Source organism: Leopardus geoffroyi, chromosome A2 (genome assembly GCF_018350155.1).
Source record: "Leopardus geoffroyi isolate Oge1 chromosome A2, O.geoffroyi_Oge1_pat1.0, whole genome shotgun sequence".
NCBI lineage: Eukaryota > Metazoa > Chordata > Mammalia > Carnivora > Felidae > Leopardus > Leopardus geoffroyi.
In genome coordinates, this window is record NC_059331.1 from 10,931,541 (window position 1) to 10,957,680 (window position 26,140).

General features: G+C 41.6%; 2 protein-coding genes across 2 annotated transcripts; one reads left to right on the forward strand and one right to left on the reverse strand.

Moving 5' to 3' along the window:
- Positions 1–3,199: 3,199 nt before the first annotated feature.
- LOC123604918 (olfactory receptor 7A17-like) lies at positions 3,200–4,189 on the forward strand. Its single transcript, XM_045491065.1, has one exon. The coding sequence runs from the start codon at positions 3,200–3,202 to the stop codon at positions 4,187–4,189; it is 990 nt and encodes a 329-aa protein (XP_045347021.1).
- Positions 4,190–14,903: 10,714 nt separating this feature from the next.
- LOC123605431 (olfactory receptor-like protein OLF4) lies at positions 14,904–15,836 on the reverse strand. The gene has a single exon (XM_045492301.1). The coding sequence runs from the start codon at positions 15,834–15,836 to the stop codon at positions 14,904–14,906; it is 933 nt and encodes a 310-aa protein (XP_045348257.1).
- Between the last annotated feature and the right edge of the window lie 10,304 nt (positions 15,837–26,140).

Sequence of the window (26,140 nt, forward strand, 5' to 3'; positions counted from 1 at the left end):
GCCAGGGAGGTGCTACTTCCATTTCTGATTGCATTCTTTCTAAAAAGGAAGTGGATGGGGTGTTCGGTGTTATTTTCCCCACTTTGCCGTTTACCATTGAGTTCTATTGTGTACATATAGACATATACGCACTGTGACATAGACATATAGGACTGCGTTCATTAGTAATATGGGGTCAAATCTGTCACTCGGTTATGCTGTGTCTCTCTTGTTTTTTATCTATCTATTTATTTATTTATTTATTTGCCTTTATTATCCTATACTGAGCTGTCACTAATACTCTTCACTTGCAAATTCTTGCTATAAACAAAAAGGAGCATACGTGGTATTTTGTACATTGCTCACAAATCACTGTCTATACACATTTCCACGTGCCTTCCCATCTCTGTGATTCCCTACAGTTCCTTTTGGCCCGTTGTGAAAAGGTCTGTTTCTGGAAGTTGCGTTATCTCTGACTACCACGGCTTCTTTACATTTGACTGAAGATCACCTTACTCTCCATAAGCATATTTGAATACATGTATCGTTATAAGAAAATATTTATCATTTAGATACGGCTCCTTCCCCAGTGATAAAGGTGATTCTATCGCATTCTTTTCTTTCCACGTGTTTGGAAGTGTGATCTGAAATCAGTGGCCCACCTCGATACCTAATTATTTTATGCCTTTTGTAAGTCGGTTTTAGAGTCTCACATAATTTCGTGTCACACAGTTGTTTTGAAACTTGCCCTAATTTCACTCCTCCCGGAAGTCTTTATTCTTTCAGTTCTCATAAAGCTTCTCTTCCTATCTTAGGCGCACATACACATTCATAACCAGACGGATGAATGAATAGCGGCCTGTGGACAACATAAACGCTCTTTAGGTTTTAGGGTAGTCTTTTCTTGACCTGCGTCCACTCTTCCTTCTTCCTCAAAACTACCTCAAGGACTTGTCTCCAACCGACTAGGGAAATGCTGATTCTTTATTTCAATGTCTGCATAATATTTCATGATACGGCTGTGCTACTCACACTTCGAAAGCTTTTCCTAGTGTTTCTCGATGCAATGCTATTATAACAATTCTGCAAAAATATTTTGAGATTGTTATGTGAAAAATCTGGTTCTCCACTGGAGGAAACACTGTCCCTCAGGGGGACATGACTTATTTGGGTGTTACATGGTGGGGGGGGGGTGCTCAGGAAGGGCCAGGGATGCTCTAAACACGTTCAAAGCCCAGGACACACAGCACAGAGACCAAACTGGATCAGAACGTCAAGGGTGCCGAGACTGAGAATCTCTGAGTTAAAGCATATCTGTGTTTTCACATTTGTAGCTGTCTTCAGGTTGTTTTCTCAACATCGCAGTGGTTCACATTCCTCCCAGAAACATTAGAGAATCTCTTTTTTCTACCGGTTTAAAAATCTCAACCCAGACAGCTCGAGAGATGTTTTCTTCAACCGTTACTGAATTTGAGCCAATATGTACATGTTTGATCACCAGGTTCATTGTTACATGTCTATTGTTATTATATGTCCATAAAGTCTATGCCTATTCCGAAGCTAGCAGCATTTCACATGAAGTTCACGGATTACCGTTTAGTGCCTTGGGTTGGATATCATGTCCACAAAATGATTTAAATTTTATATAGCTACATATATCTATCTTCTTACTTCTGACTTTCCTGCCTTAATTACAATGATTTTGCTCACCTGTGGCTTGTATCTGCGTTTTTATGCACGTTCACTGAAAATGTACTCTTTCCATTTACTTCAAGATCTCTAATCCCTCTGAATTGTTAAAATGTGCGTACTAGGGAATCTTTCTTTTCTTTCAGATGGATAGCCACCTGTGCCAGTCTTTAGGAAACAACCTTCACCACCTAAATTGGAATACAGTGGTGCCTGGGGGGCTCAGTCCGTTGAGCATCTGACTCTTGCTTTCGACTCAGGTCATGATCTCATGGTTTGTGAGATCAAAGCATGCATCAGTCTCCATGCTGAGCGTGGAGCCTGCGTGGGATTTTCTGTATTATAAAAGGCTGATTGTTGTGCGTCTGACTTCGGCTCAGGTCATGATCTCGCGGTCTGTGAGTTCGAGCCCCGTGTCGGGCTCTGTGCTGACATCTCGGAGCCTGCTGCGGATTCTGTGTCTCCCTCTCTCTCCTCCCCTCCCCCACTCACGCTCTGTCTCTCTCTCTCTCAATAATCAATAAACGTTAAAAAATTTAAATACAGGAAAGAAAATGAACACGGCAGTCTGACTTGTCAATGTTATTTCTTCACGGGAAGCTTGTTCATTGGAATTCAGGGAACATTTTACATTGTTTAGGGGAATGATTATGGATCTGGCCAGCTTGAGTTATATTCCCTCCAACCTTAATCACGGGGGCTGGGGGTGAGAAGTCATGGTAAGAACACAGCCAGAGAAACAATCATTTGTGGTGTGTGTGTGTGTGTGTATGTGCGTGCTTTTTGGAGTCGGATTCATCCTCAGAACAGGGGTACATGGTCTAATATGTTCTAAGGTGAATACAGAAGCCAGAACTCAATCAACACACGATACTCAGGGGGGCTCGATGTCAATTTACAGGAGACTTTGCAAGGAGAGTCTAAAATACAAGCAGTACATAGTGTGGGTGAGTGACTCTGTTTTCTCGGGAGTTAACCAGCAGCGCCCGTTTCCTTGAAATTGCCTCACACCGTCTCTGATTTCCCTCCTGTTCACTCCCCTTCCTACACATGCTTCCTGTTTGGGACCCAAATAGCTCAAAGTAGGATCATCCTCGGGGCCTTAGCAGAGGCCATTCCCTCAGCCAGCACACACTTCCCCAGAGATGCTCGTGGCTCCTGCCTTCCTTTCCCTGAGGACTCCGTTCAGCTGTCGCCTTGTTCACTGTTCTTGACTGAACACCAATTACAAAATAACACTTGTATCCACACTCTCCTTTACACCTACTCTTGTTCTCTTCACAGCACTCGACACCCTCTGATGTCCTATTGATAATTTGATTTCCTTCTGTTCCTTCTCCATCACTGGATTATACTGGCTTTTGATTTTCTGGGCCTCATTGCCTAGACAATGCCTGGAATATGTTTGACCCTCACTACAACTTCTTGACAGCAAAATACAAATCGTAGCATTGCAACAATGTGAGTGATACTGTTCAGGTGAAAATTAATGATGTCTCCCATCGTCTTTCCTCATGGTCAGTGCAACCTCATGGAACCAGGAAATGATACACGGACATCAGAATTTCTGCTTCTGGGATTTTCAGAGGGTCCAGAACTGCAGCCCCTCGTATTTGGGCTTTTCCTCTCCATGTACCTGATCACTGTGTTTGGCAACCTGCTCATCCTCCTGGCCGTCAGCTCTGACTCCCACCTCCACACCCCCATGTACTTCTTCCTGGCCAACCTGTCCTTTGTAGACATCTGCATCACCTCCACCACCGTCCCGAAGATGCTCTGGAACATCCAGACCCAGAGCAAAGTCATAACCTATGAGGACTGCATCACACAGGTGAACTTTTTCATCATCTTTTCAGGATTGGACATCTGCCTCCTGGCCATTATGGCCTATGACAGGTTTGTGGCCATCTGTCACCCCCTGCAATACACGGTCATCATGAGCCCCCGGCTCTGTGCACTGCTGGTCCTGGTGTCCTGGATCACGAGTGTCCTGCATTCCTTGTTGCAAACTTCAATGGTGTTGTGGCTGTCCTTCTGTACAGGCTTGGAAATCCCCCATTTTTCCTGTGAACTCAATCAGATGATCCAACTTGCCAGTTCTGACACCTTTCTTAACAACTTGGTGATGTATTTTGCAGCTATCCTAGTGGGTGGTGGTCCTTTCATTGGGATCCTTTACTCTTACTCCAAGATACTTTCCTCCATACGTGGGATCTCATCAGCTCAGGGCAAGTATAAGGCATTTTCCACCTGTGCATCTCACCTCTCGGTTGTCTCCTTATTTTATTGTACGGGCCTCGGAGTGTACCTTAGCTCTGCTGCTACCCAGAGCTCCCCCTCAAGTGTCACAGCCTCGGTGATGTACACGGTGGTCACGCCCATGCTGAACCCCTTCATCTACAGCCTGAGGAACAAAGATATAAAGGGGGCTCTGAAGAGATTCTCTGCGATGGCAGTTAGAAAAAGTCCAATTGTCCTGCAGTTGAAGAATTTCCCAGGATTGCAAGCCTCAAAGTCTTAGCGTCAGAAATTTGTTTTGTTTTTTTAAGCAGATTGTAGACATAGAGTTTGTGTCTCTCATTTATTTCCCGGAATTTTTATTTTTTCAACCACTCAGTACAATTTAGTTCCTCATTTTATTAAGTTTTTCCCTCTGTGTGACCCAACCTTTTTCCCTTCATCTTTTTCTTTTATTTCTAAATTGATTCGCAAGCTGTGATATGAGAAAATTAGGAGTTCTCATTTGTCTCATGGAACTGCCTGGATTTCTTAAGAAGAATTTCTTCACAGGGGCACCTGGGTGGCTCAGTTGGTTAAGCATCTGACTTCGGCTCAGGTTCCTGGTTCCCGAGTTCGAGCCCCACATTGGGCTCTGTGCTGATAGCTCAGAGCCTGGAGCCTGTTTCAGGTTTGTGTCTCTCCCTTTGTCTCTGCCCCCCCCCTCATGTTTTGCCTCTGTCTCTCTCCCTCAAAAAATAAAAAAATATATATATAAAAATTTTAAAGAAAAAAGAATAATTTCTTCACCAATGACAAAATCACTCCACATAATAATGTTTTTAGTTTTACTAAAAGAATAGTGATTTGTTACCTCTCTGTTGGAATAAATTCAATTTGGCAAATAGGCCGTTTCTATTCTATTCTATTCTATTCTATTCTCTATTCTATTTATTCTATTCTATTCTATTCTAACTCTGGGACCACAGTTTTTCATTTTGAGTCTGTCATTCCTTTATCACTGCCTTAACTGTTTTTCCTGATGAACATACCAGTGTGTTTTATAAAGGGCCATTAGCTTTTTTCTCCAAATTAGGATACTGTTCTCTTCTCAGGCTCTATGTCCCCAGTGCTTACATTAGTCACTGGCAAAACTGATTATCAAAAACTTGTCTACCAGTGGAGTCTACATGGAAACAGAAATTCAAATAAGTAGAATGACTTAATATGGCCTTGGAGTCAAAGATGCCCTCGACTATGATAAAGCAAATTTTAAACTCTCCTTTGTATCACTATGCTCTACATTTCTTCTCAAGCTGTACATCTCTCAGTCAAGTATGGAATAGCAGTGGCAGTGTTTAAGGGGATTTATTCGCTGGGGTGAATGATTGGTTACTTATTGCCGTCAAAAGACTTATAAATAAAAACAATAAAATGGTCCTGAAAGAAATTAAAGAATACATAAATAAATGGGATGACCTCCTGTGCTCATGGTTGGGAGATTTTTTATTTAATTTTAAGATGGTTTTAAAAATGTTTTCCAAGAATACCCCATTTTTGTTATTTTCAAATTATCATTGAATCTGTAGATCTTTGGGGTAGTATTGCCATCTTAACAACTTTAATTCTAACTTAAATTTCTCCTAACGAAGGACCACAGCTTTGCTCTCAGTCTGGGCTCCACATCCAGGACCCGCAGCATCAACACCACCAGGGAGCTTGTTAGAGAAGCAGGGTCCTCGGGGCCCCTGGAGACCTGAGGAATCAGAATTTGCATTTTAACTACAGTCCCTGGGGAATTGTGTGCACAGTGAAGTGGAGAAACCTTAGTGTGGAACAGGTTTCCTCACCCTCTCGCCATTGACCCTTGGAGCTGGATAACTATTTTTGTCGGGTGCTGTCCTGCGGCTGATGGTATTCAGAAGCACCTCTTCAGACATGGACAAAAAACCCAAGAGCAACTCTGGTTGGGAACCACTTCCCAGAGTTTTAGAACCGGAAATATCCCGACATCATTCCAATTAAGACTACTTGCTAATTGGTTTGTGCCTTTGAGCAGCACATTGAATTCCTCTGAGCCCATTTCTACAACAGAGAATACAGCTCATGAAAGTTCTACATCATAGATTGTACTTTTGTCAAAATTAAACCATAGAATCCCTTTAGTGTGCTAAGCTAGTCTATGCTGCAGAAAATCTAAATGTATCTCTTATAGTTAATAAATACTTCATCATGAGGGGGTAAATGATGACTCTTAACTTGTGATCTAACTATGAAATTCCTAATGGTTTTGGCGAAACTATCACGAAGCCAAAGAATGTAGTACCCAAGGTTTTTGTTACACCTTAAAATTTTTTTATTTATGTAAATTCAGTTAGTTAACATACAGTGTAGTATTGGTTTCAACAGTAGAACCCAGTGATTCATCATTTGCCTTGAACACCCAGTGCTCATCCCAACAGGTATCCTCCTTACTGCCCATCACCCATTTAGCCCATTCCCCTGCCCTCCTCTGCAGCAACCTTGTTTGTTCACTTTAAGACTCTCTTATGGTTTTCCTCCCTCTATTTTATTCTTTTTTTTCCTCCCTTCCTTATGTTCATCTGTTTTGTTTTTTAACTCTACATATGAGTGAAATGATATATTTATCTTTCTCTGACTGACTTATTTCGCATAGGGTAATACATTCTAGTTCTATCCACATTGTTGCAAATGGTAAGATTTCATTCTTTTTTATTGTTGAGCAATATTACATTATATATAATATAATATAATATAATATATATACCACATCTTCTTTATACATTCATCAGTTGATTGATATTTAGGCTCTTTCCATAATTTGGCTGTTGTTGATAGTGCTGCTATAAACATTGGGATGTATGTGTCCCTTGGAATCAACATTTTTGTATCCTTTGGATAAATACCTAGTAGTGCAATTGCTGAGTTGTAGGGTAACTCCATTTTTTATTTTCGAGGAACCCACATACTCTTCTCCAGAGTGCTTGCATCAGTTTGCATTCCCACCAGCCGTGAAAAAGGGTTCCTCTTTCTCTGCATCCTAGCCAACATCTGTTGTTGTTTGAGTTGTTCATTTTACCCATTCTGACAGGTGTGAGGTGGTGTCTCATTGTGGTTTTCATTTGTATTTCCCTGATGATGAGTGATGAGAATCTTTTCATGTGTCTGTTAGCCGTTGGGATGTCTTCTTAGGAAAAGTGTCTGTTCATGTCTTTTGCCCATTTCTTCACTGGATTATTTGTTTTTTGTGTGTTGAGGTTGAGAATTTCTTCATAGATTTTGGATGCTAACCCTTTATCCAATATGTCATTTGCAAATATCTTCTCCCATTTCATCAGTTGACTTTTAGTTTTGTTGATTGTTTCCTTTGCTGTGCAGAAGATTTTTATCTTGATAAAGTCCCAATACTTCATTTTTGCCCTTCTATCCCTTGCTTTCAGAAATGTGTCTAGTAAGAAGTTGCTGCAGCCAAGGTCAAAGAGGTTGTTGCCTGTTTGGTCCTGTAGGATTTTAATAGTTTCCTATCTCACATTTAGGTCTTTCATCCATTTTGAGTTTATTTCTGTGTCTGGTGTAAGAAAGTGGCCCAGGTTCATTCTTCTGCATGTCGCTGTCCAGTTTTCCCAGCACCATTTGCTGAAGAGACTGTCTTTATTCCATTGGATATTGTTTCCTGCTTTGTCAAAAATTAGTTGGCCATGTAAATGGGTCCATTTCTGGGTTCTCTACTCTGTTCCATTGATCTATGTGTCTGTGTTTGTGCCAGTACCATACTGTCTTGATGATTTCAGCTTTGTTACACAGCTTGAAGTCCAGAATTGTGAAGTCTCCAGCTCTGATTTTCTTTTGCACAATTGCTTTGGCTATTTGTGATTGTTTCTGGTTGCATGCAAATTTTAGAATTGTTTGTTCTAGCTCCATGAAGAATGCTGGTGTTATTTTGATAGCACTTGCATTGAATGCATACATTGTTTTCGGTACTATCAACATTTTAACATTATTTGTTTTCCAATCCATGAACATGGAATGTTTTATACTTTTGTGTCTTCTTCAGTTTCTTTCATAAGCTTACTATAGTTTTCAGTGTACAGTTTTTTTCTACCTCTTTATTAAGTTTATTCCTAGGTATTTTATGGGTTTTGGTGCAATTGTAAATGGGGTTCATTTCTTAATTTCTTTTTCTGTTGCTTTACTATTGGTGCATAGAATTGCAACCGATTTCTATATGTTAATTTTTATATCCTGCATCTTTGCTAACTTCATGCATCAGTTCTAGCAATTTTTGGTGGAACCTTTCAGGTTTTCCACGTAGAGTATCATGCCATCAACGAAGAGTGAAAGTTTGACTTCTTCCTTGCCAATCTGGATGCCTCTTATTTATTTTTGTTGTCTGATTGCCGAGGCTAGGACTTCCAACACTATGTTGAACAAACGTGATGAGAGTAGACATCCCTGTCCTGTTCCTGACCTTAGGTAGAGAACTCTAACTTTTTCCCCATTGAGGTGATATTAGTTCTGGGTCTTTTGTACATGGCCTTTATGATCTTGAGGTGTGTTCCTTCTATCCTTACTTTCTTGAGGGTTTTTATCAGCATCTATTGAGAGGATCGTGTAGCTCTTATCCTTTTATTAATGTGGTGTATCGCATTGATTGATTTGAGGATTCCGAACCACTCAAAGAGCCCAGGAATATCCCACTTGATTGTGGTGAATAATTCTTTTAACGTATTGTTGGATTTGGTTTGCTACTATCTTGTTGATAATTTTGTACCCATGTTCATCAGAAAGATTAGTCTGTAATTCTCCATTTTAGTGGGGTCTTTCTCTAGTTTTAGAATCAAGGTAATGCTGACTTCAGAGAATGAAGTTGGAAGTCTTCCTTCCATTTCTATTTTTTTGGACACAGCTTCAAAAGAATAAGTATTACCTCTTCTTTAAATGTTGGTAGAATTCTCCTGGGAAGCCATCTGGTCCTGGAAATGTCTTTTTCACCCAGAAGCCTAAAAGTCCACTTTGCATTGTAGAAATGGTGCTTGGTGGTAACTAGTCATCTGTCTGAATTGAATATCTGAGCATGAGGTGTCCCTTAAGTTTGATTCTGTCAGGATGCTTCTAGTTCTCAAACACTGGGGCAGTGGTTCTCAGCCAGAAATGCACTTTCCCCTGAGGATACCTGTCAAAGTCTGAAGGGAAGCTGCCAAACACCTACAAGGAAAAGGGAAGCACCCCAAAATATTACTATCCTGCCACAAATGTCAACCACAAAAGGTAGAAATCCAAATAGACCAGCATTTCTCCAACTTCAGTGTGCCTGTGAATCCACACAGATCCCACTACAAATGCAGAATCTGATAACACATCCTGAGTGGCCCAGAGAATCTGCATTTCTACAAGTTCCTAGGTGATATAGGTGGGACACTATCGTATGTGGAACACTCTGATTAGCAAGGAGGCGGTCCTGTGTTAGAGATAGGTGTAGGTAATTTTAAGTCTTCTGCACTGAATAGTGTCATTGCATGATGTGATTTTGAAGGAATACAGTATTTGCTCGTTCATTAAGCTGCATAAATTCTGTGTTTATTGCTTTTGTAAGTGATCAAAATAATATACTTAGAGAAAAATACTTTGTAGTGGGCAGAATACAACACTCCAAATATGCCCACCTCCAAATCCCCAGTACCTTTAAAATATTTTTTATAGCAAAGAAGGATTTAGGTGGCAAATTGAACAGGACTGCTAGTCAGCTGCCATTGAGATAAAAATATTAGTTGTGATTATCCACGTGAGCCTAAGGTAATCATGACGGTCCCCCAGTTGTTAAGGAAGGAGACAAAAGAGTTGGTGTCAGAAAGACTTTGAAAATGCTACCCTGCTGGCCCTGAAGGTGGAGGAAGAGGTGGCCAGCCACAGAGACTGCAACAGATTCTCCCCTGAGCCTCCAGAAGGAACTCAACCCTGCAGACTTCTTGCTATTAGCCCTGAGACTCCTTCCAAGCCTCTGACTCCAGAAGTGTAAGAGCCTGTATGTGTTTGTTTCAAGCAGCTGGTGTGGGGATATTTTACAGCAGCAGTAGGAATCTCATATGAACATAGTCAATAAAATTATTTGAGACAACCAACTTTAAGCCTCTCAATTCACTCATTAGCTGCCCTTGGTTAAGGGCAATTTACAGTTTAACAACCCACAATAGGAGGTAAGCGATGAACCATGGGAATCTACCCCCAAAACCAAGAGCACACTTTACACACTGTATGAGAGCCAATTTTACAATAAATTATGTAGAAAAAAAATTAAAACAATTTGGAGATATTCTGCCCAGCAGGTGGTAGAGTGAATTCCTGTGGGCATAAATGAGTGTGGTCTGACTATAATGTCTTTGAGGCAACAAGATAGGAAAGGACCTCATGATCAAAATTAGGGTCACCAACATCTTTTTTATCCATTCATCAGCCAGTGGACATTTGGGTTCCTTCCATAGTTTGGCTATTGTTGATAGTGCTGCTATGAACATTGGGGTTCAGATGCCCTTTAACGGATAAAGAAGATGTGATATACCCTACAATGGAATATTAGTCAGCCATCAGAAAGAATGAGATCTTTTTGCAACAACGTGGATGGAACTCGATGGTATTATACTCAGTGAAATAAGTCAGTCAGAGAAAGACAAATGTCATGGTTTTTCTCATATGCGGAATTTAAGAAACAAAACAGATGAACACAGGGGAATGGAAGGAAAAATAAAATAAAAACAGAGAGAGGCAAACCTTAAGAGACTCTTAAACAAAGAGAACAAATTCAGGGATGCTGGAGAGGAGGTGTGGGGGGGGATGGGCTAAATGGGTGCAGGGCATTAAGGAGGGCACTTGGGAAGAACACTGGGTGTCATGGCAAGCAATGAATCACTTGGTTCTACGCCTAAAACCCATAGTAAACTGTATGTGAACTAACTTTAATTTAAATACATAAATTTAAAAACAAAAATTAAGTTCACCCATTGTAATTTAAAGTTTTGTGTCTTTATCTCTGCTTCTTTTTATTTTAGGCTGATTCAACCATTCGTTCTTTTCAGTACTATCCTCTCCAACTTTCTCTCAAATCTTTCAACATAAAGATGAAATCGTAAATCATCTGTGTGTGTACACATTATAAGAAAGAAAAATCTGTGCAAACACACACACACATAAGACACAACCACTACACTTGAATGGTTTCCTTGGAGTAAAAAATGTATTTCCATGCATTTCATTCTTTCCTTACATTTCATTGGAAGTTATGTTTAGCATCCACTCTGCCTTCAGAAATAAGGAAAGAGAGGCTTAGGGAGTTTAAAATTTTAAGAACTACCTCACAAAGCAGTTAAAACTTAAATTATACACAAATGGAAATTTGCACTATGTGCTATGAATTTTCATGTAGCTCGTTTAATTCATCAAACTGTGTAATTATACTCTGGGAATTTAATTAAATGGGCACATATCTATGGTACAGGCTGAGGGTTGGATAGAGAGCACAGATAGATGACTCTCCTTACAGGTTTGGGAGCTAGCCCTTCCACCAGGGAAGGAAAACCAATGTTACATACGGGTGTAGGAACACTGGGATTCAGTGCAAAGAATTCACATGATAATTCATTTTATTTAGAAATAGAATACCCTGCACATGGAAATGTAGTAATAAGACCACAAATTGGCTGAGACAGTAGAGCACTACAACCACACACAGCATCATGGATGAGCCTTAGAAACACAACAGAGAGATTCGTACCAGACCACAGATGCATGAGGAGCCCAGCAGAGATTAGAAATGCTTCTCAGAGCTCCTGGGTGGCTCAGTCCCTTAAACGTCTGACTTCGGCTCAGGTCATCATCTCACGGCTTGAGGATTCAAGCCCTGCATCAGGCTCTGTGCTGACAGTTCAGAGCCTGGAGCCTGCTTCAGATTCTGTGTCTCTGCCCCTCCCCCACTTGCGCTCTGTCTCTCTGTCTCAAAAAAATAAATGTTAAAAAGACAAAGAAAGAAATGTTTCCCGATATGATCCCGTTTGATGCTAAAGGTATCATCGATGAGGAGAACAAAAGCAAGAGAAATGTAGCTAAACATCAGTGTCCTTACAACTTGCAGCCCACTGACAAATCCCTGAGTCACGTCCAGGAACTCGAGGCTGCGTTAATGTTAACGTTTTATTAGACAAGAAAAGCAACCTTATCTTGACAAGAGCCAAACCTCCATGGCCCCGTAAACCTCACTTTCAGCATAAAGGAATTCCTTAGAAACGTGCTATCTCTACTCCCCTCCTCCATAAACTTAAAAGTATATGATCAGTCATTCTTTACAATCCCAGTGTAGCTCTTTCTGCCCATGGGTCCTATCTCCAAGCTCTAATAAACGCACCTTTTTGCACCATAAAAAGTCTCAAGAATTCTTTCTTCACCATTGTGCTCGGCAACCCCACATCATTATGATATCCCATTTGATAAGAACAGCCTGTTTGTTATACAGCAACACCTGGCTGACACAATCACCCCAGCAAACAGACTTGAGGTGATCAGACGTGTGCTGCTTTTTATTTGTGGCATATGGTCCGATAATTGAGGAGAGTGGTTGTCATCCTTCTGTGGTTCAAGTCTATTTCCCGTGACTTGATGAACAAGTGACTATATGTAGGCTCCCCTCAAGGTAATGGGGAGAGTTTGTAGGACATGCACGTTTGTGCAGAAGACCTGGGGACCCTGAACCACATGCCAGCAGGACATCCAGCTCTTGTGTGAAGCATCCTCTGGTCATGCGGGTGGGAGAGATTTCAGAGCAGGACGGAGGCACGAAATGGATGGGGCTGATACTGTTCCTTTGCCAACCCTTAGCATTTGTGACAAAAATTAAGAAAAGCGAGTTATTTTATGTATAATACCAGGAAGTGTCATATTAGCAGGTAGCACTGGAAGTTCTCAAGTAGAAACAGGAAGAAAATTCCGTGATAAAGCATAGAAGACACTGAGCAATCCTTCACCTCAAAAACTAAGTCCCTTCAGCTGTGGACACAAATGTTCTATGCTTCAATAAATAGATGCACAGGATCAACTGTTAAGAAAGAAAGAAAGAAAGAAAGAAAGAAAGAAAGAAAGAAGAAAGAAATTTGTGTAGTAACAGAGAGTGTTTTGAAATTTTGCCTCCTATTTATGGTCGTCCTGACACTAAGAATATATCCGGTTGATCACTTATTTAAGTTTGTCTTTCCATGTAGACTCCACTGGGAGATACATTATGCTGAACAAGTTTTGTCTTGGGCTATGGTAGCCTTCCTGGACACCGTGCTGAATAACAGAGAAAAAACAGGAGACCGATTAGGAAATACAGTCGCATGTTTTTTAGAGTAAGTGCCTGACATTAAGCTTTTGATTATAATGTAAATGCCTGAAATTAAGCTTTGGATTTCTGGGACATCCATTTGAAAACAACCATGTTGAAGAAACATATTGTCAGGTGTATGACACAATTACCAAATTAGCACTCCGACCGCCCCAGCCAGGATGTTCCTGTTGACAAAGCACGGGTAACTAATATAACTGCCCTGGAGTGACCTTGCTTTTCCCCTTCAGCTGCTGAAATCTACCCTTATAAAACTGTTCAATAAGGTGTGAACCTGCAACCCCCTAGCCACTCTGGCCATGGTCCTCAATAAATCAGATCCCTCAGCGGTGCTCCCAGTGTCTGTCAATCTCTGTCTCCCTTTCTCAGACCTCTCCAAATGGCCTTTGGTCATCCCATGTGCCCTCCGGGATCTGTGAGTAACAGGCATTGCTTTTTTAGAGTTCTCTGATGGTGGTGCCGAGGTGTGTCTTCTGATCACAATAAGAACCCGAGGGCCAGTGAGTCACAGCATAAGCTCTGGGAATGTCCACAAGCACATGGGCACAGGTGAGTGCCAGGAATTTCCTAGCCAGAGCATTGTGGTGTCAATAGCCAGAGGCTTAAAGGGAACACTGTTAGAGTCCACATCATCAGTAGGAATGCTTAGGTTGTGATGTAAAAAGATTGACAGTCACAAGGTGAAAACTTTGGTTTGTATGTTCATCTGCAATAAAATTATGGAGAGGGTTTGTAAGGGTTAAATTGTAGTGTAGGCCTAAGGCTTGGCTTGAAAAATAACACCTTTGTTCTGACACTGAAGGTCAAAAGATAACAGCCTTGCTTTTACTCTTGTAAATTAGGCTTTACCAATGAAGGAAAGAAAAGTTCAAAGAAAAGAGCATCAAAGGCAAGGTCAAGGAGATCCACTGGTTGCAACTTCAAGGCAGAAAGTCTAAAATAAACACCTCATTAGGCAACTGTTTCCAACTCATCTGGCAACTGTTTCTAACTCATCTGGGAACTGTTTTTCTGTTCTGTTCCCAGGTAATGATAAAACGATGTGATCGGCTTTAAAAACTCTCTACCCAGGCTGTTCGAGGCTGCACTCTTATCAAGAATGTTGGTCCCGATCGGTGGCCCTTGCCTCTCATTGTAATAAACCTTGTTGTGACTGTCACTGGTGCCCATAGCATTCTGTTTCAGGAGTCGTGTGGATGCAACAGGCTTAGGGGCCAAGTGTAGCTTTTTTCCATATGAAGACTATAACTCATGATTACGTTCTTGCAAAATCTAGGGGAGATTTACTTCTCGTGGGATAAGTCATTTGAAAAAAAATTTATTTTTAAGATATCCAACTTGTCCCATTAGATACAGAAATTTCCAGGCATTTGTGTTCTAAGGCTGGGGAAAACACTGGGGATGTATGAAAATGGACAAAGGGGAAACTGTGTGTCAGACAGAGCAGAAGCTTGATAAAGTGAGTTCCTTAAATGTATAGAGAAGTTGAAAGCAAACAAGTGGAAATTCCAGGAGAAAAACAGAAGGAGCAGATTCTCCTGCCAAAGTCTATTCAAGGAAGAGCAGTTCTTGGTTCTGAGGCTCTGCCCTGCAATCATGCACATGTCTCCAACCCCAAGACAGTTGGCCATTACATCACTTGAACCCAAAAAATTCTTTTCAGAGCACTCTTTATGTCTTTGTTCCTCAGGCTGTAGATGAAGGGGTTCAGCATGGGCGTGACCACCGTGTACATCACCGAGGCTGTGGCACTTGAGTGGGAGCTCTGGGTAGCAGCAGAGCTGAGGTACACGCCAAGCATCGTACAGTAAAATAAACACACGACCGACAGGTGAGACGCACAGGTGGAAAACGTTTTATACTTGCCCTTAGCTGATGCAATCCCACGTATAGAGGACACTATCTTGGAATAAGAGTAAAGGATCCCAGCAAAAGGACCACCACCCAGCAGGACAGCTGCAAGATACATCACCACATTATTAAGAAAGGTGTCAGAACAGGCAAGCTGGAGCATCTCATTGAGTTCACAAAAAAAGTGGGGGATATGCAAGTGTGTACAGAAGGATAGCCGCAACATCATTAAACTTTGTAACAGGGAATTCAGGACACACATGATCCAGGACACCAGAACCAGCAGCCCACAGAGCCGAGGGTTCATGATGACCATGTAGTGCAGGGGGTGACAGATGGCCACAAACCGGTCATAGGCCATCACACTCAGGAGGAAGACGTCCAGTACAGCAAAGAGAATGAGAAAATAAATCTGTGTGATGCAGTCCTCATAAGTTATGACTTTGCTCTGAGTCCGGATGTTCACCAGCATCTTCGGGATGGTGGTGGAGGTGAAGCAGATGTCTACAAAGGACAGGTTGGCCAGGAAGAAGTACATGGGCGTGTGGAGGTTGGGGTCTGTGCTGATGGCCAAGATGATGAGCAGGTTCCCAAACACAGTGATCAGGTACATGGAGAGGAAAAGCCCAAATATGAGGGGCTGCAGTTCTGGTCTCTCTGAAAATCCCAGGAGAAGAAATTCTGAAATTCGTGTTTTGTTGCTCAATTCCATGTGGTAGAGGTGGCTTCTTGGAAAGAAGGAAATAATGTGAGTACATTTCACACAAACTTTCATTACTCACAGTATTGAAATACTACTTTTATAGTTTGGAGTTCAGAAATTCATTTTAATATGTTGTATGTGAATATGGTCCCCTTCAGGAATGCACTCAGACATATCTGATATGTTCTGTGTGGTTTTTTTCAATCAGCTTCTTTCCTAAGGAATCATATATTTTACAGTTTTACTAAGAAGTTCTTCAAGAATTTCAGGAATATACATCGAGTGCTGACCATGTGTCAGGCACTATCTAAGGAATGAGCATAACGTGTTAAAGAAAAAAAGTCCTACAATGATAGAGAAAAAATATAAGCATATAAAAGAATTGTATAACTTTTTAGATGGTGAGGGGTGCATATGTGCATAGCACATGAAGAAAAGAAAAACAGGCATAAAACAGCAAATAGGGCATTCTATTTTTGTGGGTATTTGGGCATATTCTGCAACAAGGTGATATTGGATCACAGACCTTGATAGGAAAGAGAGGTAGATGTGGGATTATGGGGGAAATGTGTGCCCAGCAGACAGAATGCAGGTTGGTGCAGAGACACTGAGGAAGGTACTTGTTTCAAATGTTCAAGTCAAAAAGCAAAGCCAGTGCTGCAAGGAGAATGAGCCTGGGGGACACTGATGACAGATGCTGTCACACATGTGATGATGGAAGTAGTCTCTCTGCTACAACTATGACCTCAAGACACAGGGCCGTTCTTGTCCACACTACCTCTCCCTCTGTACTCATTGTGCTGCAAAGACATCCCATGAACTGACACAGATCTCCATCTTGGTGCCTGCTCTTGACTGAGTTCTGGCCCCTGTATTGTGTCACCTTGAGATTAGGAGTCCTGGCCCCTGTTGTGAGGACTGCTCACCTTCCACAAGTCACACAAACACACAGGACACCGTGGTCTTCTGGGTTGTGTAATCCCTGTCTTTACTGCCCATGCCATCCAGGTTATGCTGGGAATGGATACAACCCAAATAGACCAGATCAGCGATATTTCCCCTGAAAAATGTAGAAATGGCTCCTGGAAATGTTAATTCCTAAGCCTCCCGTGAACAAATGAAGTTGAAGCTCCATGTTGGGATGGCCATCTCCTGTTGTGTATTTCACAAACTTAAACATATACATATGCTATGTCTGGGATGCAGCCAAGGCTGTCATAAGAGGAAAATATATAGCAATCCAGGCCTTCTTAAAGAAGGAAGAAAGATCTCAGATACACAACCTAACCTTACGCTTTAAGGAGCTGGGAAAAGAACAGCAAATAAAACCCAAAACGAGCAGAAGACAGGAAATAATAAAGATTAGAGCAGAAATTAATGCTATCGAAACCAAAAAAACAGTAGAACAGATCAATGAAACCAGAAGCTGGTTCTGTGAAATAATTAACAAAACTGATAAACCTCTAGCCAGTTTGATCAAGAAGAAAAAGGAAAGGACCCAAAGAAATAAAATCAAGAATGAAAGAGGAGACATCACAACCAACACAACAGAAATAAAAACAATAATAAGAGAATATTAGGAGCAATTATATGCCAATAAAATAGGTAATGTGGAAGAAATGGACAAATTCCTAGAAACATATACACTACCAAAACTGAAATAGGAAGAAATAGAAAATTTGAACAGACCCATAACCAGTAAGGAAATCGAATTAGTAAAAAAAAATCTGCCAAAAAACGAGAGTCCAGGGCCAGATGGCTTTCCAGGCAAATTCTACCAAATATTTAAGGAAGAGTTAACACCTATTCTCTTGAAACTGTTCCAAAAAAAAAAAAAAAATAGAAATGGAAGGAAAACTTCCAAACACTTTCTATGAAGCCAACATTACCTTGATTCCAAAACCAGACAGAGACCCCACTGAAAAGGAGAACTAGAAACCAATTTCCCTGATGAACATGGATGCAAAATCCTCAACAAGATATTAGCCAACTGGATCCAACAATACATTAAAAAATTATTCACCACGACCAAGCGGGATTTATACCTGGGGTGCAGGGCTGGTTCAGTATCTACAAAACAATTAACGTGATTCATCACATCAATAAAAGAAAGGACAAGAACCATATGATTCTCTCAATAGATGCAGAGAAAGCATTTGACAAAATACAGCATCCTTTCTTGATAAAAACCCTCAAGAAAGTAGGGATAGAAGGAGCATACCTCAAGATCATAAAAGCCATATATGAACCACCCAACGCTAATATCATCCTCAATGGAGAAAAACTGAGAGCTTCCCCCCTAAGGTCAGGAACAAGACAGGGATGTCCACTCTCGCCACTGTTATTCAACTTCGTATTGGAAGTCTTAGCCTCTGCGATCAGACAACACAAAGAAATAAAAGGCATCCAAATCGGCCAGGAGGACATCAAACTTTCACTCTTCGCAGATGACATGATACTCTATATGGAAAACCCGAAAATTCCACCAAAAACTGCTAGAACTGATTCATGAATTTGGCAAAGCTGCAGGATATAAAATCAATGCGCAGAAATCGATTGTATTCCTATACACCAACAATGAAGCGACAGAAAGAGAAATCAAGGAATTGATCCCATTTACGGTTGCACAAAAAACTATAAACTACCTAGGAATAAAACTTAACAAAGAGGTGAAAAATCTATACACTGAAAACTATAGAAAGCTTATGAAAGAAATTGAAGAAGACACAAAAAAATGGAAAAAGATTCCATGCTCCTGAATAGAAAGAGCAAATATTGTTAAAATGTCGATACTGCCCAAAGCACTCTACATATTCAATGCAATCACTATCAGTGTAACCAGCATTCTTCACAGAGCTAGGACAAATAATCCTAAAATTTATATGGAACCAGAAAAGACCCTGAATTACTAAGGCTATCTTGAAAAAGAAAACCAAAGCAGGAGGTATCACAATCCCAGACTTCAAGCTATACTACAAAGCTGTAATCATCAAGACAGTATGGTACTGGCACAAGAACAGACACTCAGATCAATGGAACAGAATAAAGAACCCAGAAATGGACCCACAAACCTATGGCCAACTAATCTTTGACAAAGCAGGAAAGAATATCCAATGGAATAAAGACAGTCTCTTCAGCAAGTGGTGCTGGGAAAACTGGACAGCAACTTGCAGAAAAATGAACCTGGACCACTTTCTTACACCAGACACAAAAATAAACTTAACATGGATGAAAGACCTAAATAGAAGACAGGAAGCCCTCAAAATCCTCGAGGAGAAAGCAGGCAAAAACCTCTTTGATCTTGGCCACAGCAACTTCTTACTGAACACGACTCTGGAGGCAAGGGAAACAAAAGCAAAAATGAACTGGGACCTCATCAAAACAAAAAGCTTCTGCACAGTGAAGGAAACGATCAGCAAAACTAAAAGGCAACCGACAGAATGGGAGAAGATATTTGCAAATGACATATCAGAGAAAGGGTTAGTATCCAAATTCTATAAAGAACTTATTAAACTCAACACCCAAGAAACAAATAATCCATTGAAGAAATGGGCAAAAGACACGAACAGACACTTCTCCAAGGAAGACATCCAGATGGCCAACCGACACATGAAAAAATGCTCCACATCACTCATCATCAGGGAAATACAAATCAAAGCCACAATGAGATACCACCTTACACCTGTCAGAATGGCTAACATTAACAACTCAGGCAACAACAGATGTTGGCGAGGATGCAGAGAGAGAGGATCTCTTTTGCTTTGTTGGTGGCAATGCAAGCTGGTGCAGCCGCTCTGGAAAACAGTATGGAGGTTACTCAAAAAACTAAAATTAGAACTACCCTACGACCGGGGCGCCTGGGTGGCGCAGTCGGTTGAGCGTCCGACTTCAGCCAGGTCATGATCTCGCGGTCCGGGAGTTCGAGCCCCGCGTCAGGCTCTGGGCTGATGGCTCAGAGCCTGGAGCCTGTTTCCGATTCTGTGTCTCCCTCTCTCTCTGCCCCTCCCCCGTTCATGCTCTGTCTCTCTCTGTCCCAAAAATAAATAAACGTTGAAAAAAAAAATTAAAAAAAAAAAAAAAAGAACTACCCTACGACCTAGCAATTGCACTACTAGGCATTTATCCACGGGATACAGGTGTGCTGTTTTGAAGGGACACATGCACCCCCATGTTTATAGCAGCACTATCAACAATAGCCAAAGTATGGAAAGAGCCCAAATGGCCATCGATGGATGAATGGATAAAGAGGATGCGGTATGTAGATATACAATGGAGCATTACTCGGCAATCAAAAAGAATGAAATCTTGCCATTTGCAACTACGTGGATGGAACTGGAGGGTATTATGCTAAATGAAATTAGTCAGTCAGACAAAGACAAAAATCATATGACTTCACTCATATGAGGACTTTAAGAGACAAAACAGATGAATATAGGGAATAGAAACAAAAATAATATAAAAACAGGGAGGGGGCAAAACAGAAGGGACTCATAAATATGGAGAACAAACTGAGGGTTATTGCAGGGGTTGTGGGAGGGGGGATGGGCTACATGGGTAAGGGGCACTAAGGAATCTACTCCTGAAATCATTGTTGCACTATATGCTAACTAATTTGGATGTAAATTTAAAAAAATAAAAAATTAAATTGAAAAAAACTTAAAAAAATAAACTAGATTGAAGACATATATATATACATATTAAACATATGTATTAAACATATTAAACAAATGTATGTATGCATATACACACACACACATATATATATACACATATATGCATACATACATTTGTTTAATAAGTGGAAAGACATAGGGATGGTGAATGAAATGGATGAGGCAGAGTGTGGAGAATAAGCTTAGGAATTCCCTGAGCTTGCACCAATGAGTTAACAAGGCATAAAGAAAGGGAAAGCCACAGGATGAAGGCATCCAACATTAGGTAAACAGGGCAAAGGTCCCCAGTACAGGACAAAAGTATAGGAATAGGAAATCTCAGCATGGAAGCATCCAAAATGAGGTAAAAAGATTAGATATTCAGGGCGGTAATGCCACCCCATTTAGTACGATAGCAGAAAGCTGCTTTCCCAGGAAGGAAGGACCCAAATAGGTCAACAGGTAAACAGGGCTATGGACCTCAGCAAGGGGAAGTTGCCCCAAGGGAAGCTAATTAGCCAAAGAAAGGTGCCTTATTGACCCCAAGGTAGCATGCTCTGTCTTGTGCCCTAGGCAAGTTTAGGTAAACAGAGGTGGTGCCTCATGTCTGCTGTAAACAACCACTTGCCCAGTGCCAGGATATCTTCAAAGCCCCCTTTCGCTCACACACCTGAGTTAATGTTCATGGTTTATTGTCTCTTTGTGCACATCCGTCATGCTTGTAAACCTTCTGATCCTAATAAAAATGGATCAAGGACCTTTACTCGGGGCTCTTGTCTCCTCCCAGACATTAGCCTCTCTTGCATTTTAACCCTGCATCCACTCTCTTGCTGGACAAGAGAGAACTCCAGACCCAGAGTCTCTGACAGATGGTGACCCTGACATGATCAGAGTCAAGAGGACTATAGGCTGATGTGGGCAGAACCCGGGGTGGCCAGGAGGCGGTGCAACTCAAGGACTGCAGGACCCGCGGAACGACTAAAGAGCTCCAAGAAAAATGCACGGGGTTACAGTCTCTTCCTGACAAGGTAAGAGATAAAGCGAAACTATATTACGATTTGCTGCGGCGGAACTTTTGAGAGATTTATTATAGGAAACTCCCTCTCCCCAAAACAGGAACAATACATTCGTATTTTATAATCATTGGGAAAGGTGGCCGACACTATCCTCAATCGGAAAGCACTCCTTACATAACTAATGATTACCCAGCAACACTGCCCTTGCTTCCCAAAACAACGTACTTGTGGACTTGATATTTGGGAACAAGTAGGGAAAACATTTAAAGCTGGGCATTCTGAGGGGGTTAATGTCCCCCAAAGGTAATCCTCACTTAGCCCATTGTCCATACTGCCCTTGAGTTCAGAGGATGTACATAAAGATGTACACTTACCCAGGGGCTCCTGGGTGGCTCAGTCAGTGAAGGGTCTGACTTCAGCTCAGTTCCTGATCTCACGGCTCATGAGTTCAAGCCCCATGTCAGACTCTGTGCTGACAGCTCAGAGCCTGGGGCCTGCTTTGGATTCTGTGTCTCCCTCTCTCTCTGTCCCTCCCCCGCTCATGCTCTGTCTCTCTCTCTCTCTCCTTCAAAACAAATAAACATTAAAAAAATAATTTAAAAGAAACATTAAAGATGTAAAATTACCCAAAATAGAGGAAAAACCTGAACTTTTCATAGTCAACCTGTGCCTTCGGTGCCTTTGCAGCCAAAAGATACTCCTCCTCTCCCAAAAGGATGGGAAGATATGGAGCCTCTAAAAACCTCACCGACCGGTTCTGATAAAGTCCTCACCCCAATGCGAAAGTACTTTAAGGAAGCCCGTAAGGCCGGTAAGTTCCAGCGGTTTCCCGCTGTCAGGCAAAGTGGGCAATAGGTCCATGAAGGCCTGCTCTTTCCAGTAGCAAAAGAATTGCAAAAATCAGTTCAGCTGTATGTCCATCACAGCCCTATTACAATCGACATTTTGGAAAATACTTGGGGTACTTATTCCATGGGTGCCTGGGACTGGGGCTCTTTTATGAGCATCATTTTGACCCCAGCCCAGTATGCTGTCTGTGCCCAAGAGTTTCATGCTGCTCGCGTGGCTCCCGCTATGCAGAACTTTGACACTGCTATTCCGGTGTCCTGGGGCGGGGGGGCGGGGGGGGGGGGGGAGGACTGGGGGGAGGACTGGGGGGACACACAGATAAAATGTAATTAAGATAGACATGTCTTTTAAATTATTAAAATTAAATATTAAAACTTTATTCTGCTGAGGCTTACTGAAGGCCAAATAAGCTCCTGTGATCTCTGTTCCAATTTGTTAGCAAAAGGACAACTTACAGTAATAGTTAACTTTGTCTCACAGTTTTCATGGGTAATTGTTAAAATAGCTTTCAGGGTCTTTGGCAACCTAAAACTTTAGCGTTTTGCTCAAAGGATAAATTGAATTAAGTTCATCGGACATTTAGGCCTCTTCCACATCAAACAGAACGCTGAAGCATTGCTTACTAAACACGGTTTATGCTTCCGACTTCTTATGGCAAAGACAAAAAAAATGAAGAACAGGTAAATCCATTAAAAAACATGCATTATGCTTAATGGATTCATAAGTCGGCCACCTAAAAAATTTCTGATGTAACAGACAATTCACAGTTGGTTATTATTTAATTTTCAATGGAGACGAAAGGTTTCTAGGAGTTAAAATTCTGCTAAATGCTATTAAGGCTAATGGATATAAGTAACTTTGTATATAAAAAAGTAAGAGATATGTAAGAAAGATTAAAAAATGAAAATACGTGTTTGTTAAAGGTAATAAATACATAAACATGTTTATTTATAAATAAATATATATTTATATTTTATAAATAAATAAATAACTTTTATTAAATATAATTTATTGTCTTATAAATTAAAGAAATAATTTGCATATTTATTGCAAATGAAACAAATAAATTTATTTTATTATGATTATAATTGGTTTCCATACAACACTCAGTGCTCATCCCAAAAGGTACCCTCCTCAATGCCCATCACCCACTTTCCCCTCTCCCCCACCCCCCATCAACCCTCAGTTTGTTCTCAGTATTTAAGAGTCTCTTATGGTTTGCCTCCCTCCCTCTCTGTAAGTTTTTTTTCCCCCTTCCCCTCCCCCATGGTCTTCTGTTAAGTTTCTCAGGATCCACATAAATAAATAAATAGATAGATAGATAGATAAATAAATAAATAAAATTTTAACTAAAAGGGGGAAAAAAAGGACAACGTGCCCTTTTAAGTTGTTTTACTGAAGCCTTGGTTGGAATTAGCCATTCCTTATAATCCACAAGGCCTAGCAATTGTGAAATGAGCACATCATACACTCGAAAAGCATGTTACACAAACCAAAAGGGGGAGAGGCCCCTGGCTGTCTGTGATGAGGGAGCCTAAGGCAAGCTGACCGGCCGCAAGCATCCCCTCCCAACCAGGTGGGATGTGTGTGATATTCCTTGGGCACTCCCGCTGCCCAAGAACAAAGGAAAGGGGTAAACAGAGGGTGAACTGATGGAGATCACAGTCCAGCAGGACCTGAGTCTCCATCACCTCTCCACAGTGATGGGGGAAACAAAGGCAGAAGGAAATGGCTAACAGAACTCCATTTCCTTACACCCTGCAGCCCACTGGCAAACACGTGAGGCCGGCAGAGTAAAACGTTTCTCCAGGAACTCCTTGCTGTCTTACTGCTTTGCTAGAGGGAAGAACTACCTTCACTTGACACTAGCTAGGCCTCCAGTAACCTGGGAGTTGTCTTCAGCATGTGAAAATCTCACTGGAAACTTCCCCTGGACCTTACCTCCCCCAGCTCCATAGTACAAAACCAGTCTCTCCTCATGGTCCCTGGGCAGCTCTTCCTGCCCGCGGGTCCTGTCCCCATGCCTCAATAAATCACCTCTTGGCACAAAAGACGTCTTCGAGAATTCCTTCTTGGTCGTCGGCTCCAGACCCCACGAACCCCACTAGCACCCCAAAAAACCTCAGCAGTCTGCATGACAACCTCAGCTCCTTCTTGATCATGCTATGATTACTCTTCACTTTTTAAGTCTTGATCCTCAAGGACTAACTACAGCTGAATGACATTCTTCAAAACCAGATAAACCCTCTCACCCTATGGCGCTACGCAAACCCCCCGAGCGGGGGCCCACACAGACTGGGCCCACTCGACTTCTCACCTGCGGTCGAGGATCTGCCTGCGTACTTTCAGATTCTGGACTTCTGTGGATTGCCTCTCGGTTGGTGAAGTCTTACCGTGGCACGATGGAGACACCCGGGATACCTTCCCGTGAGCCAGGGCATCCAGAGAATGATTCTGAATGAGCAGCCACTGCCCCCCTTCTTCAAGATGGAAGAAGCCTCTTGGTGGACTCCCCATCCTGAAGCCACTCCACAAACACAAATCCCTGCCCCTGATAGAACATGGGGAAGCCTTAAACGTCTGTCTACCGGTATCCTCTTACAAGAAAATTACATTGCATATACCCTGATTCACATCTGATGGCCACGATTTCCATCACTAACAGGAATTTGATATGTGTAACCCTGATTCCCCTCCTTGCTCTCATTTGTCCAAGCCAACCTCAGTATTCGTATTGGGCTCATCTCCTTAACCCACCTATATTTGACAGCCTAACACTCCTGGACTGGGATATTCCTATTGGCCATTATGACACTGAGTTCCTGGGAGGAGCCAATCTTAACCTGCCCTTCCAAACGGAACAAGACCATTGGCTTTCTATGCCAAGACCTCAATGGTGGCTTCCTCCAGCACCTCCTGTGTGTGTTACTAAACTTAGCAACTTATCTGCTTGTCTCCAACTAAAAATCAGCTGGCTTTTATATGTACAGCCCAAAACCTCTACAAGGCCAGACAATTTTACCTCCTTCTCAGCCACAAGCTTCATATACCTCAAACAAACAAACAAACAAACAAACAAACATATCTCAGACTCCTAATGTTCTAGCGTGCTCTACTCTCAAATATTCAGACCATCCCTGGAACATTCTCCCTGGACAACCTGTTGTGGAGAAACAGCATAATCTTCGCTGGGGCAATTGAACTACTATTGACAGCGGTCCTAGAGGACATTGTGAAACAAAATACTGTAATAAGACCATACCTTTTGGCCAGCCTAGTAGGAAGAATACTGTTTTGAAAGACAGAGGCTTGTCTGGCCCTATAATTTCTGCACATAAGAGGAGGTTAAAAGGACCTGGGTTTGTTAATCTTTGGAAGCGAGGCCTTCCCTTCTTCATTCATACTGTTAGCCAAGGTGAAATTTATGTAAATTGACATAGTAATATAACTTGGGCCTCCCCGCACAACCATCAATTTGCAGGGACCACTATTTGTATCCCTTCTTCCTACCTTCTCTTTGCTACCTCCACTTTACAGATCAAACAACTAGAAAATAATTATAATATCTCTACCTCCCAGGGCTGGCTTGTGTCCTGCGTAAATAATGATAATATCCCCCAATTAAACATCTCCTCTTTATTAGCACTTAAGCGCATCTCGGCCTGGCTTCCTGTTAATAGCTCTCAGCCCTATACGCATCCATCGGGACTAGGAGCTCTTTCCAAGCTTGTTCAACACTGGCACTCAGCTGCAAGGCAGAAATGATTTGTTGGCCTGTTAATCATGGGCATCCTAG

What these genes read in the sequence shown, in the direction of transcription:
- LOC123604918 (XM_045491065.1), top strand. Translation starts at nt 3,200, where the DNA reads ATGGAACCAGGAAATGATACACGGACATCAGAATTTCTGCTTCTGGGA.
- LOC123605431 (XM_045492301.1), bottom strand. Translation starts at nt 15,836, where the DNA reads ATGGAATTGAGCAACAAAACACGAATTTCAGAATTTCTTCTCCTGGGA.